This window comes from Mobula hypostoma, chromosome 5, assembly GCF_963921235.1.
Source record: "Mobula hypostoma chromosome 5, sMobHyp1.1, whole genome shotgun sequence".
NCBI lineage: Eukaryota > Metazoa > Chordata > Chondrichthyes > Myliobatiformes > Myliobatidae > Mobula > Mobula hypostoma.
Window position 1 is genome coordinate 7,831,243 of NC_086101.1, and position 16,659 is coordinate 7,847,901.

The 16,659-nt window shown below is 45.7% G+C and overlaps 1 protein-coding gene across 1 annotated transcript in view; it reads left to right on the forward strand.

The window, feature by feature from the left end:
- Positions 1-16,659, forward strand: part of LOC134346431 (uncharacterized) — a 74,516-nt gene that overhangs the window by 1,447 nt on the left and 56,410 nt on the right. Inside the window, 5 exon segments of the mRNA XM_063047800.1 lie at positions 84-317; positions 1,522-1,544; positions 1,641-1,759; positions 8,095-8,606; positions 8,608-8,650. Of these exon segments, the coding sequence (XP_062903870.1) occupies positions 84-317; positions 1,522-1,544; positions 1,641-1,759; positions 8,095-8,606; positions 8,608-8,650 (931 nt within the window).

Below are 16,659 nucleotides of genomic sequence, written 5' to 3' on the forward strand. Positions count from 1 at the left end.
GGGCTGAATGGTTACCTTCCATGTCAGAAGAAAATACAGAAAATAGCCTCAAATAGTAAACTAACCTCTCCTTTCATTGACAGGAACAGTCACACAGCCTTCAGTCCCAGATCACATCCCATTTTGTTGAACTGCGCCGGATTATCACCGAGAAAGAGCAGCGTGTGCTCCGAGATCTCAGGGAAGAAGAGGAGAGGATTCTGAATCCAATGGAAAAAAATCTTCGAGAGATTCAAGAGAATTTAAATTCCATCCAGGAGGAAATCTCAAAGTTACAGGAACGGATGGATCAACAAGAAAATATCACATTCCTCATGGTGAGAGATTTCACTTTGGATTTGTAAAAGTGCACAGTCAAAAAATAATGCATTTTATCTCAAATACTGTAGTTGGAAACTGATTTCCACCATGTGGACATCCTGACTGTTCAGAGTTGTGATTGTCCCAAACCGGCCTCCCACAACATCTGTACATCACAGGACAGTCTGCAACCTTCTTGGGAATGAGTTCTCTCTGATCAGAGCACTGAGCTGGTGATCGTTTCTGTGATTCCCACGTATAATATCCCTGATACTCAGAGTAACACCCAGTTACAGTCACAGGCTGTGAGTGTGCTTCTGATATTCTCTTCACCACGTTTCTTGTGGCATTTATTAAAAACCAACTGATGTTTTATCTTTGACTTTTGGTCTTACACAAGGAGAAATAGTTTCTTGATTCCCACCCCATCAAATCCATTGGGAATGTTAAATTCCTCCATCTGATCCTCCCTGACATTGTAACCAGATAAAAATGCACAACCTGTCCATTCTCTCCTGTAAATTCCATCCTCTCAGTTATGGTATAAATTTCAGAGTTACAAAATACACATGGACTAAGATGTTAGCTGCCCTCTGCTATCACCAGTTGGATCATCAGTTGATCTGCCACCTGTCTTCAGGAGTTTTGGCCCACTTATGATCAAGACTCCCTCGAGGTGGTGGGCCAGCAGTGCTAAAGCACCACCTCCCACTGGTGAGCTTAAAAACTTTGCATCTGCATCTATCAGAGTTGTTGGTCACTTCCATCCAACAGATAGTCTGCTCTTCAGGTGTCTATGCAACTACTGAAGGGTTTGCAATATATATATACACTGTCTGACTATCTGCCCCTCTGGACATACTTGGTCCACACCCATGCTGATCCTTTCTCTGCTGCCTCAGCTACAGCCCTGCTGGTTGACTTGATCTCTCTTCTAGTGAAGCCAAGATCACGCAGCCACTTCTGCAAAGTGAATGCAATAAATCCACGGCAGCCTACTTCGAATGGATAGCATGAGACCTTCCACCCTCTGTCTCTGCACTCATAATCATTCCTTGTACTTACTCCCGTGGTTCTCTGTCCCTCTTTATCCAATCGTTTCAGCGGGAGTGAGTTTAGTGGGAATGTTCAGCAGCTTGTAATAACTTGTCTCAGATTCCTGCTGTCGGGATGCTGATGGTCAGTCTCAGTCAATTGAGATCTGTGTTCTATTTATTTCAGGAGGAAGCTCATCGGAAGAGGAGGTAGGACATGGTCTTTACTGAAACACTGTATGGATTTGTAAAATAGTTCAAATATCACTGATGTTCAGTTTATAACCAGATGTATAATATTTACAGGATTAGTGATGAAGAACAGACATTGTCAGTGACAGATGGTGCCCTACTGGTTGAAAAATTCTATCGCCCCTATTTGTTCGACATTGCATTGGGAGAACCGTTGGACAGCATTAAGCAAGGTAAAACATAAGATTCATTCCGGCACCAACCCCACCTGCTGGGACACATCACTGTCACATGGTCAGCTGGAGATGTCAGACCCTTGAACACACCAAACAAGGGGCAAATTACAATCAATTCACTGGTCTGTTAGGTGAATCATTGCATCCTGATTCCATTTGCACTGGACAAACAAGCCAATGCACGAGTTTGAATCCTCACATGGTAGCTCTGGAATTAATATTCCATTAAACACAAATGAACACACACAAAATGCTGTAGGAACTCAGCGGGTCAGACAGCATCTATTGTAATGAATAAACAGCTGATGTTCTGGGCTGTGATCCCTCTTCAGGACTGAAATTGAAGGGGGGAGATGCCAGAATAAAAAGGTGGGGAGAGGGGAGAGAGGCTAGCTGGAAGGTGATAGGTGAAGCCAGGGGGGTGGGAAAGCTAAAGGGCTGGAGAAGAAGGAATCTGATCGGAGAGGAGAGTGGACCATAAGAGAAAGGGAAGGAGGAGGGGACCCAGGGAGTAGTGATAGGGAGGTGAGAAGAAGTTAAAGGCCCGAGTGGGGAATAGAAGAAGGGGGGTTGATGAGAAAAATTTTACCGGAAGAGGAAATCAATATTCATGCCATCAGGTCAGAGGCTACCCAGGCAGAATATAAGGTGTTGCTCCTCCATCCTGAGGATGGCCTCATCTTGGCACAAGAGGCGGCTGTGGACAGACATTTTGGAATGGGAATCAAAATGTTTGGCCACTGGGAAGTTTCCCTTTGGGCGGATAGAGTGGAACCTCCTTTACTGATAAGATTCCAGCACAGGTCGGCCTTTGTGCTCCTGTTTTTCACCCTCCCACAGCTGCCTCCCACCTTCCCATCTCCCAACCTCCCCCGCAACCTCGCTCCGACTAGCAATCAAAACTTTCATTGTGTTGGTCTCCACCTGTCATTCACTTCCCAGTGTCTCCCAACCCCACAGTCCACACTCCCCACCCTTCCGCTACCTGGAGCAACTCTGCACCTCTCATAACCTTATATATTTCTGTCAGATCACCTCCCAGTCCATTTACCTGCATTTGGCCCGTATCCGTCTAAACCTTCCCTGTCATCATTTCTCTGTCCCAGGTCTCAACTCCTCTTCTGTGCCAGTTCCACAGGGCCCTCAATTCTCCTGTGTTACAGAAAATGATCGACCTCATTTTCTACCACATTACAGAAGCGAATGTGCTGCAGGTCCTGAAATGCATAAAGTTCAATAAATCCCCAGGTCCTGATCAAGTTTATCCCAGGACATTGTGGGAAGGTCAGGAAGAAATTGTGGGGCCCTTTTGGAGATATGTGTGTCATCGATAGCTGTGGGTGAGGGGCCAGAAGACTGGAGGGAGACTAGTGTTGAACATTTATTGAAGATCGGCTGTAGGGAAAAACCTGGGACGTACAGACCGGTGACCTAACGTCGGTGGAGGGTACATTAATGCAGGGGATTCTGAGAGACGGGATCTACATTCATTTAGAAAGCCGAGGACTAATCAGGGATACCCAGCTTGGTTTTCTGCATGGACGGTACGGTAGCATAGTGGTTAGCACAACGCTTTACAGTACCAGTGACCCGGGTTCATGTCCAGTCACTGCCTGTAAGGAGTTTGTAATTTCCCCATGACCACGTGGGTTTATTCCAGGTGCTCCGGTTTCATAGTCCGAACCTGTACCGGTTGGCAGGTTAACTGGTCATTGTAACTTGTCCCATGGTCACGCTCAGATTAAATCAGGGGTTGCTGGGTAGTAGGGGTCATTGTAAATTGTCCCGTGGTCAGGTTCGGATTAAATCAGGGGTTGCTGGGTGCTGGGGGTCATTGTAACTTGTCCCATGGTCAGGCTCGGTCTGAACACTCTGCCTTCAGTTAGTCCTGACGAAGGGTCTCGGCCTGAAACGTCGACTGCACCTCTTCCTAGAGATGCTGCCTGGCCTGCTGCGTTCACCAGCACCTTTAATGTGTGTTGCTTGAATTTCCAGCATCTGCAGAATTCCTGTTTGCGTTTTAAAATCAGGAGTTTCTGGGTGGTGGAGGGTCATTGTAACTTGTCCCATGGTCAGGCTCGGATTAAATCAGTGGTTGCTGGGTGGTGGGAGTCAAAGGGCCGGAAGGGCCTATTCCGTGCTGTATCTCAATAAATAAATTACAGTTGATGAAAGTGCAGTAGACATCGTCTTCATGGAGTTTAGCGAGGGATTTGACGAGGTAGCAGAGAGTTAGATCACATAGGATACAGTACGATCTGGAATAGGATACAGAATTGTCTGGGTGGAGTCCTGTGACCAGCGGTTGTGCTGCAGGGATCGGTGCTGGGTCCACTGTTTTTCATCATTCACATGAATGATTTGGAGAGGATGTAGGTGACATGTTTAAAACGCAAACACAGGGAAATCTGCAGATGCTGGACATTCAAGCAACACACGCAAAAAGTGCTGGTGAACGCAGCAGGCCAGGCAGCATCAACAGGAAGAGGTACAGTCGACGTTTTGGGCCGGGACCCTTCGTCAGGACTAACTGAAAGAAGAGACAGTGAGAGATTTGCAAGTAGGAGGGAGAGGGGGAGATCCGAAATGATAGGAGAAGACAGGAAGGGAGGGATGAATCTCAGAGCTGGAAAGTTGATTGGCAAAAACGATACCAGACTGGAGAAGGGAGATAATCATGGGACAGGAAGCCTGGGGAGAGACAGAAGCGGGGAGGGGAGCCCGGAGGGTGGACCGCAGGCAAGGAGTTATAGTGAGAGGGACAGAGGGAGAAAAGAGAGAGAGAGAGAAAATAAGGGGGGGAAATAAAAAATATCAAATAAATAAATAAATAGATAAATAAATAAATAAGGGATGGGTTGTGAAGGGGAGGAGGGCATTAACGGAAGTTAGAGAAGTCAATATTCATGCCATCAGGTTGGACAGTGAAGGGGTTATTTATTTATTTAGATACAGTGTGAAACAGGCCGTCCCAGACCAATGATCTGCTCCACCCAGCACCCCAACTATTTAAAACTAGCCTAATCACAGGCAATGTACAATGATCATTTAACCTACAAACCGTTATGTCTTTGTACGAGCGTCACAGAGTGATAGAAACTAACAGCACAGGCCCTTCAGCCCACCTGGTCTGTACCGAAACATTTAAACTACCTGCTCCCATCGACCTGCACCAGGACCATCGTCCTCCAACTCCTGCCATCCATGTACCTGTCCAAACTTCTCTTAAATGTTTAAATCGAGCTTGCATGTACCACTTGCACTGGCAGCTCGTTCCACACTCTCACAACCCTCTGAATGAAGAAGTTTCCTTTCATGTTCCTCTTAAACTTTTCATCTTTCACCCTTAACTCATGACCTCTGGTTGTAATCCCAGCCAAAGTCCATGGAAAAAGCTCATTCACCATATCTCTACCCCTCATCATTCTGTATACCTCCATCAAATCTCCCCTTAGTCTTCTATGTTACAAGGAATAAAGTCCTAAACTATTCAATATTTCATTTTGACTTTGGTCTTCCAGTCCCAGCTATATCCCTGTAAATTTTCTCTGTACTCTTTCCTGTAGGTACCCTTTCCTGTAGTTATTCAGAAAGTCAGAAGGCATGGGATCCAGGGAAGTTTGGCCAGGTGGATTCAGAATTGGCTTGCCTGCAGAAGACAGAGGGTCGTGGTGGAGGGAGTACATTCAGATTGGAGGATTGTGACTGGTGGTGTCCCACAAGGATCTGTTCTGGGACCTGTAATTTTCGTGATTTTTATTAACGACCTGGCTGTGGGGGTAGACGAGTGGGTTGGCAAGTTTGCAGATGACACAAAGGTTGGTGGTGTTGTAGATAGTGTAGAGGATTGTCGAAGATTGCAGAGAGACATTGATAGGATGCAGAAGTGGGCTGAGAAGTGGCAGATGGGGTTCAACCCGGAGAAGTGTGAGGTGGTACACTTTGGAAGGACAAACTCCAAGGCAGAGTACAAAGTAAATGGCAGGATACTTGGTAGTGTGGAGGAGCAGAGGGATCTCGGGGTACATGTCCACAGATCCCTGCAAGTTGCCTCACAGGTGGATAGGGTATTTAAGAAAGCTTATGGGGTGTTAGCTTTCATAAGTCGAGGGATAGAGTTTAAGAGTCGCGATGTAATGATGCAGCTCTATAAAACTCTGATTAGGCCACACTTGGAGTACTGTGTCCATTTCTGGTCGCCTCACTACAGGAAGGATGTGGAAGCATTGGAAAGGGTACAGAGGAGATTTACCAGGATGCTGCCTGGTTTGGAGAGTATGCATTATGATCAGAGATTAAGGGAGCTAGGGCTTTACTCTTTGGAGAGAAGGAGGATGAGAGGAGACATGATAGAGGTGTACAAGATAATAAGAGGAATAGATAGAGTGGATAGCCAGCACCTCTTCCCCAGGGCACCACTGCTCAATACAAGAGGACATGGCTTTAAGTGAAGGGGTGGGAAGTTCAAGGGGGATATTGGAGGAAGGTTTTTTACTCAGAGAGTGGTTGGTGTGTGGAATGCACTGCCTGAGTCAGTGGTGGAGGCAGATACACTCGTGAAGTTTAAGAGACTACTAGACAGGTATATGGAGGAATTTAAGGTGGGGGCTTATATGGGAGGCAGGGTTTGAGGGTTGGCACAACATTGTTGGCCGAAGGGCCTGTAATGTGCTGTACTATTCTATGTTCTATGTTCTATGTACGTGACTAAACCTGCACACAATATTCCAAATTAGGCCTCAACAACATCTCATGCAACTTCAACATAACATACATCTCCTGTACTCAATACTTTGATTTATGAAAGTCAGAGAAAAGCTTTTTTGATGGACCTATCTCCCTGTAACAGCACTTTCGATGTATTAATGGACCCCTTTTCCCAGATCTGCCTTAGAACAGTGTCCTCAGTGCCCGACCATTCACTGTGTAAGATCTACACTGTGGTCCTACCAAAGTGCAACAGCTCACACTTGTCTGCATTAAATTCCAGCTGACACATTTCAGGCCATTTTTCCAGCTGCTCCAGATCCCACTGAAAGTAATGATGGTCTTCCTCGCTGTCCACTCCTCCCCAATCTGAGGAATGAATCAGGAGGACCGAGAGGGAAGGCACGAGGTCTCGGGGAGACCGTACAAACTCCTTACAGATGGTGTCGCAATTGATCTCAGAACTCCAGAACGCCGCGAGGTGCAACAGTATTGTGTTATCCACCATATAACCCATTGCTCATGGGTTATCCAAGATTACAGTTAGATCTGGGCCATTGGATGGAAATTGATTTTAATTCAGAGAGATGAGGGTGTTACATTTTGGAAGGGAAACCAGGACAGGATTACACAGGAATCAGTGAGGCCCTGGAGGGTGTTGTGGAACAGAGAGACCAGGAGGTGATTGCCTTCATCAGTCAGGAGCTGGGGCATCACGTTATGAGTGTACAAGACATTGGGAAGGCCACATTTGGAGCAGAGTAACACACACAAACTGCTGGAGGAACTTTGCAGGTCAGGCAGCAGCTATGGATATGAATAAATAGTTGATGTTTTGGGTCAAGGTTTTGTGTGTGTTGCTTTGGATTTCCAGCTTCTGCAGATTTTCTTGTCTTTATGATTTGGATCACACTGTCCAGTGCTGGTGATCTTTCTCCAGGAAGAATGTCATTAAACTGAGAGGGTATAAAACAGATTTACAAGGATATTACTGGTTTGGGTTATAAGGAGAGGCTGGATATGCTGGGTCTTTTTTCCTGGAGCTCAGGAGGCTGCCAAAGGAAACTGTAGAGGTTGGTACAGTTGCAATGTTTAAAAGACATCTGGACAGGTACATGTGTAGGAGAGTTTTAAAGGAATAATGGGCAAATATAGACAAATGGAACAAGTTCATTAAAGTGAGTTGGTCGACATGATTGAATTCTGCCTGACCTCCTCTTTAAATGCCTCCAGTGTTCACTCACCCCATCCTCACCTGGATCCAGTTTTTGCTCCACTCCTTTTTCATACCCGTTTCCACTGCTATCTCCCGTCTTTCTTTCCAATCTTGAGGTAAGGTCTCTGCTTGAAATCTCCCTTAACACATGCTGCTTGACCCGCTGAGATCCTCCAGAATCTTGTGTGTGTTCATCGGGGAAAATCCGCTCTCCATGTCGGGGGAAAAACTCGAGAAAATGCTGGTTGTCCATCCGCTGTGTTTGTGTAAAACACCGGAAAAGGCCCTGTCGGGCACCCGACTGCGCCTGAGGCCCAGCGGCCTCTCCCCCGGTCCGGTCCCGGGGCCGCGCTGCCCGAGTCTCCCCCCGATCCCCGGGGACTCTCTAATTCTCTGCTTCTCCCCCCAGTCTCTGTCACCCTGGATGTGGAAACGGCGAGTCCGCGGCTCGAGGTGTCTGAGGATCGGAAGAGTGTGAGATACACCGGGACCCGGAGGGATCTCCCTGACACCGGGAAGAGGTTCACACACTGGGCTTGTGTGCTGGGATCGGAGGGATTCACATCGGGGAGACATTACTGGGAGGTGGAGGTGACGGGGAATCGGTGCTGGGATCTGGGAGTCGCCGCAGAGTCTGTGGAGAGGAAGCGATGGGTCAGACTGAGTCCGGAGACCGGATTCTGGATCATCGGGCGGGATGGTGACGTGATGAAGGTTTACACCTCCCCTGAGTCCCGTCTCCCTGCCGGTCCCATCCCCGGGAGGGTGGGAGTTTATCTCAGTTACCAGTCCGGGACAGTTTCATTTTACAACGCGGAGACCAAGTCCCATCTCCACACCTTCACTGGGAATAAATTCACGGGGAAACTTTATCCTTTCTTCTGGATTTGGGATAAAAACGAGTGTCTGAGAATCTGCTCCGGTTCCGCTCCGGGTCTGTAAACGTGTCGGGTCCTGGGACCGGCGTCAGGAGTAAGTCAGTGTAAATATAAATGTGCGGAGGGTGAAATAAACACGATGTGATTACTACCCTGGAGGTCCTGCTTTTCAGCTCAAAACCCAACTCCCTGAACTCTCTCTTCAGGAGCTCCTCCCTTTTTCTACCAGTGTCATCGGTACCAACGTGTACCAAGACTTCTGGCTGGTCACCCTCTCCCTTCAGAATACTCTGCACCCGATCCGAGACATCCCATACCCTGGCACCTGGGAGGCAACACACCATGTGGGTATCTCTATCAGGCTGACAGAACCTCCTGTCTGTTCCCCCCACTATGGAATCCCCTATCACTACTGCATTTCTCATCATTTCTCCCTTCTGCACCACAGAACCAGGCTCAGTGCCAGAGACCCGATCGCTGTGGTCATCCTCTGTTGGGGTCACCCCCTCAACAGCATCCAAAACGGACCCAGTACACACTCAGGAAATGCAGGAAAAACACAGCAGGTTGGTCAGGATCTGTGGAGAGAGGAACAGGCTTCACGTTCCACGTCGGTGACCTCTCCTGGAATTGATTCAAACACTGCCTGCTCTGTTGTGGGTTTCAAGCAATTTCTGTTTTGTTTTAGTTCTTCCAGCATCTGATTCCAGAAGAAATGGGAGTGCAGTGTAATTTCCTCCGGAAGGGGGATGAAGAAGAAGGAATGTGCTCGGAGAGGGGAGTGGACCATTAGAGAAATCGATGCTCAGGTTGGCACTACCCGGAGATGTACGGTGAAGGGTAGAGAGACATGGACATGATATTTTGGAGCCGGAAGTGTGGCAACACATGCAGGCTGATCCCAGCACAATCCTCGGGCAGACTGCGTTGGTCATTGACGCAATGGAGAAATGTAAATGGTGAAGCCCCTGTGTGTATTTGTGTGTGGTGGAGACAGAGAGAGAGTCTGAGACTTGCTCCAGGCTCCCCAGGTAGATGCAGGGATGATGTTTCTGGTAACAGGGGTGTCAGGATGAGGAGGCACAGTGAGGGGACGACCATTCAGAGGTGAATAAATTTATTTACCCAGCTCATAATCTAACAGGGCTCTGCACATTTACACAGCAACTATGTTGAAGAGAGACGTGGATTGAGTTTTGGATACAAGGTGAATCAGTAGAAATAGCATTAGCACAGGGAAGTGGTATTAATCATGTCTAATGGGAGAGCAGATGTGAGGGGCTGAATGGTCTTCGTGCTTCTGTTTCTGATGTTCTTCAGAGCAGTGTACAGACTGACCAGAGGGAGGATAGAAGGGTCTGGGGAATAAATAGAGGTGTAAAGCAGGAAGATGAAAGGTGATTAAATATCAATTATTTAAATCATCAGGCGAATGTCTTTGACACTGAAATGGGGGATCTTGATGCAGCAGAAGATTGTGAGGTGTCAGATACACTGGGATTACTCAAACACAGATGCAGGAAAACTTCCTGACTTCACCCCTGTACAGCCCTGCTCTGATGTGAGGTCCCACTCTTCCTCATTAGACTGATGGAGGTAGACAGCACGCACACCGGCCCTTCAGCGTAACATGTCCCCGACAACCAAGGTGGCTTTCTCAGCACCTCCCATTTGACGGCATTTGGCCAGACTTCCTCTGAACATTTTCAATCAAGAACTTGTCTAAATGTCTTAAAAGTGTTTCAGTTCTATCGGCCTTTACCATTTCCTCTGGCAGCTCATCCCACTTACCGACCACCAACTGTGTGGAAAATTTGCCAATCGGGTCCACTGGTGATCTTTACCCTCTGAGCTTGAATCTATATCCTCTAGTTTTAGACTCCCCTCCCCTGGGGAAAGACTGTGTCCATCGACCTCATCACTGTCCTGCAGGATTTCATAAAGCACAATAATGTCAACCCTCAGTCTCCTTTGCTTCAGGGAAAACAGTCCAGGTCGATCCAGATTCTCCTGAAGCCCTTTAGCCCCAGTAACATTCCTGTGAATCTTGTCTGCACACATTCCAGCTGAATGTCATCCTTTCTACAGCTCGGTGACCAGAACTGCACCCAGTACTCTGAGTGTGGTCTCACCAATGTCTTGTACAGCTGTAACATGACAAACCATCTCATGTACTTAATGCCCGATCGAAGAAGGCCAGCGTACCATACACCTTCTTCACTACACTGTCTACCTGTGTCTCTACTCTCAGGAACTATGTACTTGTTCCCCTGGGTATTTGTATTCTACAACACTCCATACCCTCCATCCCCTGCCTGTTCATTTCCTGTTTAAATGTCTGTTTAACATCACGATCGTATCTGCTTCCACCACTCCCCATCCCGGCTGCACATTGCAGGAAGATACCACTCATTGTGTCCAAAAACATTGCTTGAACATCCCGGTTCAACTTTGATGATCTTACTTTAAAGCTTTACCCTTCACGTCGTGTCCTCAGGGAGATTAGACTGACTGAGACTGTCTCATAATTCGAGGAGGTGGTCTCACTGGGTATTGACAGGGTAGAGGCAGGAATGATGTTTCCCCTGTATGGGCTGTGGAACCAGGGGTCACAGACTCACAATCAGAGGTCGCCTCAGCAGGACTGAGATGAGGAAAAATTCCTCACCAAGTGTGCAGTGAATATTTGGAATTCTCTACAAAAGATTTCTGAATTTAAGGGGAAGAGTGATGATGCAATGCTGCAGGAAATTGGCACTGAGGTCAATGATCAGCCATGTTCTGAGTGAAAGGTAGAGCAGGAGCAAGGGGCCGAATGGCCACTCCCGCTCCTGTTTGTTACGTTCTTGAATCACAAATCGCTCTTTGTGTCTTTTAATTTTTTTTGTGTGTAGAGCATCCTCTGTACCCCGTGTTGACTGTATTCACTCCACTGTCTCCAATGCGTGTAACAGTCTGCAGAGTTTGTTGTATTCTTTGTTTTTGTATCCAGTGAGAAACACGTCTGTGTAAGCGCCCGGGACACTTCACTGCATTTACACAGCGACTGTATCTAAATACCAGTTGTTGTTGTTGACAGCTTTGTCCACAACTGCTGAACATAGAACATTGAACAATACAGCACAGGAACAGGCCATTCGGCCCACAAGTCTGTGCTGAACATTGTGCCAAATTAATCTCATCCCATCTGCTTGTACACGGTCCACAACCCTCCATTCCCTGTCTGTTCATGTGTCTGTCTAAATGTTGTTGTTGTATCTGCTTCCACCTCCTCCCCTGGCAGCACGTTGCGGGCAGCGACCATTCTCTGTGTAAAACAAACTCACCTCATCAATCTCCTTTAAACCTTCCCCTCTCACCTCATATTTACTCCCTGTTGTATTTGACATTCCCACACTGAGGATAAAGAGACTCCGACTGTCTATCATGTCAGTGTCAGTTGGTGACTGTTTCCGCGACAGCTGCTGAAGCACCGTGTTCCCAGACTTCTGTACCTTGTGATCCCCTCAGTCTGTGAGCCCCCTCCCTGGTAAGGAGAGGGGGTGCGGACTGGACAAAGACTGCTGGGTGAACTCAGCGTATCAACCAACGTCTGCAGAGGCAAAGGGATGGCGGAGATTCACGGTGCAGGATTGCCACCTGCTGACCGACACCGGTACTGCTGGGAGAACTGAGAGTCGGTTAAATTTATCATCAAAGTACAGATATTGTATGTCACCATGTAGTGTCTTGAGATTCATTTTCTTTCAGGAAAAAGATATACAATAGAATTTATGAAAAAAAAACTATTCTTAAACCAATGTTTAAATGAAGACAAATCGTGCAAATAATAACAACAATAAAAATATAAATAACACAGAGAACATGAGATGCTGAGACTTTGAAAACGAGTCTTTAGATTGCGCAGTCAGTTCAGTGTTGTCCACGCTGGTTCACGAACCTGAATGTTGCAGTATAATAACTACCTGAAATATGTCTTATGGATAGGTGGGTTAATTGTAAACCGTGTAGTGTTCCATGTGTGTGTCTGTAGTAGAATCTGGAGAGTGTTAATGAGTTCACAGGGAGAATCTTTTCAAAATACGATCTATGTATTTATGTCGAATTAATGGAAATAGACAGCCGAGGACTCCTTGATATACTACTGGCTGTCACCAGGAATTCGAGAGTTAATATATATCTGCTGTCAGATCATCAATGCAGTTTCGTATGCTCAATAATTGCTGGTTTTCCAATGTAAGGAGATGTCCTTCAGTGAATGCTGATGACTGGCACATAAGCACATAAGAAATAGGAGTAGGAGTCGGCCATCCGGCCCATCGAACCTACCCCACCATTGAATAAGATCATGGCTGATCTGTCTGTAAACTCAGCTCCATCTACCTGCCTTTTCCCCATAACCCTTAATTCCCCTACTATGTAAAAACCTATCTAACTGTATCTTAAATATATTTAGTGAAGAAGCGTCAACTGCTTCCCTGGGCAAAGAATTTCCACAGATTCACCACTCTCTGGGAAAAAACAGTTCCTCCTCATCTCCGTCCTAAATCTTCTCCCCTGAATCGTGAGGTAATGTCCCCTCGTTCTAGTCTCACCTACTAATGGAAACAAATTTCTTACTTCTATCTTATCTATTCTTTTCAAAATTTTGCTTGTTTCTATAAGATCCCCTCTCATTCTTCTGAATTCCAGAGAATATGGTCCCAGGCGACTCAATCTCTCCTCATAGGTTAACCGCTTCATCTCTGGAATCAACCTGGTAAACCTCTTCTACACTGCCACCAAAGTCAGTACATCCTTCCTCAAGTATGGAGACCAGAACTGCACACAGTACCCTGTAGAGTTGCAGCATGACCTCCCTGCTCTTGAATTCAATCCCTCGAGCAATGAAGGCCAATATTTTGTTTGCCTTCTTAATAACCTGTTGTACTTGCAAGCCAACTTCTAGCGATTCATGCACAAGCACTCCCAAGTCCCTCTGCACAACAGCATGATGCAATCTTTCACCATTTCAATAATAATCTGCTCTTCTATTATTCCTTCCAAAGTGACAATAGACAATAGATAATAGGTGCAGGAGTAGGCCATTCGGCCCTTTGAGCCAGCACCGCCATTCACTGTGATCATGGCTGATCATCCACTATCAGTATCTGGTTCCTGCCTTATCCCTATAACCTTTGATTCCGCTACCTTTAAGGGTTCTGTCCATCTCTTTTTTTGAAAGCATCCAGAAACTTGGCCTCCACAGCCTTCTTGGGCAGAGCATTCCATATATCCACCATTCTCTGGGTGAAAAAGTTTTTCCTCAACTCCGTTCTAAATGGCCTACTCCTAATTCTTAAACTGTGGCCTCTGGTTCTGGACTCACCCATCAGCGGGAACATGCTTCCTGCCTGCAGCGTGTCCAATCTCTTAATAATCTTATATGTTTCAATAAGATCCCCTCTCAGTCTTCCAAATTCCAGAGTATACAAGCCCAGTCGCTCCAAACTTTCGACATATGACAGTCCCGCCATCCCGGGAATTAACCTTGTGATCCTACGCTGCACTCCCTCAACAGCAAGAAGGTCCTTCCTCAAATTTGGAGACTTAAACTGCACACAGTACTCCAGGTGTGGTCTCACCAGGGCCCTGTACAGCTGCAGAAGGACCTCTTTGCTCTTATACTCAATTCCCCTTGGTATGAAGGCCAGCATGCCATTAGCTTTCTTCACTGCCTGCTGTACTTGCATGCTTGCTTTCAGTGACTGATGTACAAGAACACCTAGATCTCGTTGTGCTTCCCCTTTTCCTAACTTGACTCTATTTAGATAATAATCTGCCTTCCTGTTCTTACCAACAAAGTGGATAACCTCACATTTGTCCACATTAAACTGCATCTGCTATGCATCCGCTCACTCACCCAGCCTGTCCAAGTCACCCTGCATTCTCATAACATCCTCCTCACATTTCACACTGCCACCCAGCTTTGTGTCATCGGCAAATTTGCTAATGTTACTTTTAATTCCCTCATCTAAATCATTAATATATATTTTAAACAGCTGCGGTCCCAGCACTGAACCTTGCGGTACCCCATTGGTCACTGCCTGCCATTCCAAAAGGGACCCGTTAATCGCTCCTCTTTGTTTTCTGTCAGCCTGCCAATTTTCAATCCATGTCAGTACTCTGCCCCAATACCATGTGCCCTAATTTTGCCCACTAATCTCCTATGTGGGACTTTATCAAAGGCTTTCTGAAAGTCCAGGTACAGTACATCCACTGGCTCTCCCTTGTCCATTTTCATAGTTACATCCTCAAAAAATTCCAGAAGATTAGTCAAGCACGATTTTCCCTTCGTAAATCCAGGCTGACTCGGACTAATCCCGTTACTACTATCCAGATGTGTCATAATTTCATCTTTTATAATTGACTCCAGCATCTTTCCCACCACCGACGTCAGGCTAACCGGTCTATAATTCCCTGTTTTCTCTCTTCCTCCCTTCTTGAAGAGAGGTACAACATTAGCCACCCTCCAATCCACAGGAACTGATCCTGAATTTATAGAACATTGGAAAATGATTACCAATGCGTCCACCATTTCTAAAGCCACCTCCTTAAGTACCCTGGGATACAGACCATCAGGTCCCGGGGACTTATCAGCCCTCAGACCCAACAGCCTATCCAACACCATTCCCTGCCCGATATAAATTTCCTTCAATTCATCCATTACCCTAGGTCCTTTGGCCACTATTACATCTGGGAGATTGTTTGTGTCTTTCCTAGTGAAGACAGATCCAAAGTACCTGTTCAACTCGTCTGCCATTTCCTTGTTCCCCATAATAAATTCACCCGCTTCTGTCTTTCAGGGCCCAATTTTGGTCTTAACTATGTTTTTCCTTTTCACATATCCAAAGAAGGTTTTCGTATCGTCCTTTATATTCTTGGCTAGTTTACCTTCGTACCTCATTTTTTCTCCGCGTATTGCCTTTTTAGTTACCTTCCGTTGCTCTTTAAAAGTTTCCCAATCCTCCGGCTTCCCACTCGTCTTTGCTATGTTATACTGTCTTTATATTATTTCAGCTGAGTTAAGCACTAACGCCAGCACTAGACAAATTGCTAATTAAGTGAAGGTACAGGGTGTTAACAACTCAGATATTTTAACCCTTTACTCAAAATCTTCTTCCACAATTGTTGATTTCTTTGCACACCATTGATTACAGCTGAATTGTGTGGTAGAATCTTGATGGAGTTGATGAGAATGCAGGAGGACACTTCTGAACAAAATCTGTGGTACTGTATTAATAATGTAGATGGACAGTTGAGGACTTCTGATATACTGGCTGTTACCACAGACTCAAGCGTTAACGGCCATCTGCTGTAAGGCATGGCCAGACCGCACTGACAGTAGACTCGGTAATACTGAGTCCCTTGTCTAAGAAGGGATGTGTTGGCACTGGAGAGAGTCCAGAGGATGTTCTCGAGAATGATTCCAGGTATGAAAGAGTTAACGCATGAGTAGTGTTTTTATAGCTCTGGGCCTGTGCTCAATGGAGCTGAGAAGAATGTCGAGGGACCTCATTGAAATCTTTCTTTCTTTCTTAATCTTTTTATTGATTTAAAAACAGCACATATACAAACAAGAGGAGAATTATCTCAAATATATATAACAATAACAATACAAACAGGAAGTGAAATAAACATTATCAAAATCATACACAGTATTAAGCTAATATGTAGTATATAATAAAAAAAAGACAGCTAATTCTCCTGTTATAAAGTCGTAAAGAGAAAAAAAAGACTTTAAATTTTTAAATAAGAAGAACCCTCCCCCCACTACACTATATGAAAAAAAAGAGGGAAAAAAAGGACTGGGCAGTCCATTCTGAGGATATGACCAAAAAGATAGGAAGGACTTTCTGGCGAAAACTAAAACTTCAAAAAAAAATTGGAAGAGCAATAAATCAAATCTAATGAAAATCTTGAATAAAAGATTGCCAGATTTGCTCAAAGTTAAAGGATGTATCAAATGTCTGACTTCTCATTTTCTCTAAACTTCAACAAGACATAATGGAGGAGAGCCAATAAAAGACAGTAGGTGGAATAGAATCCTTCCACTT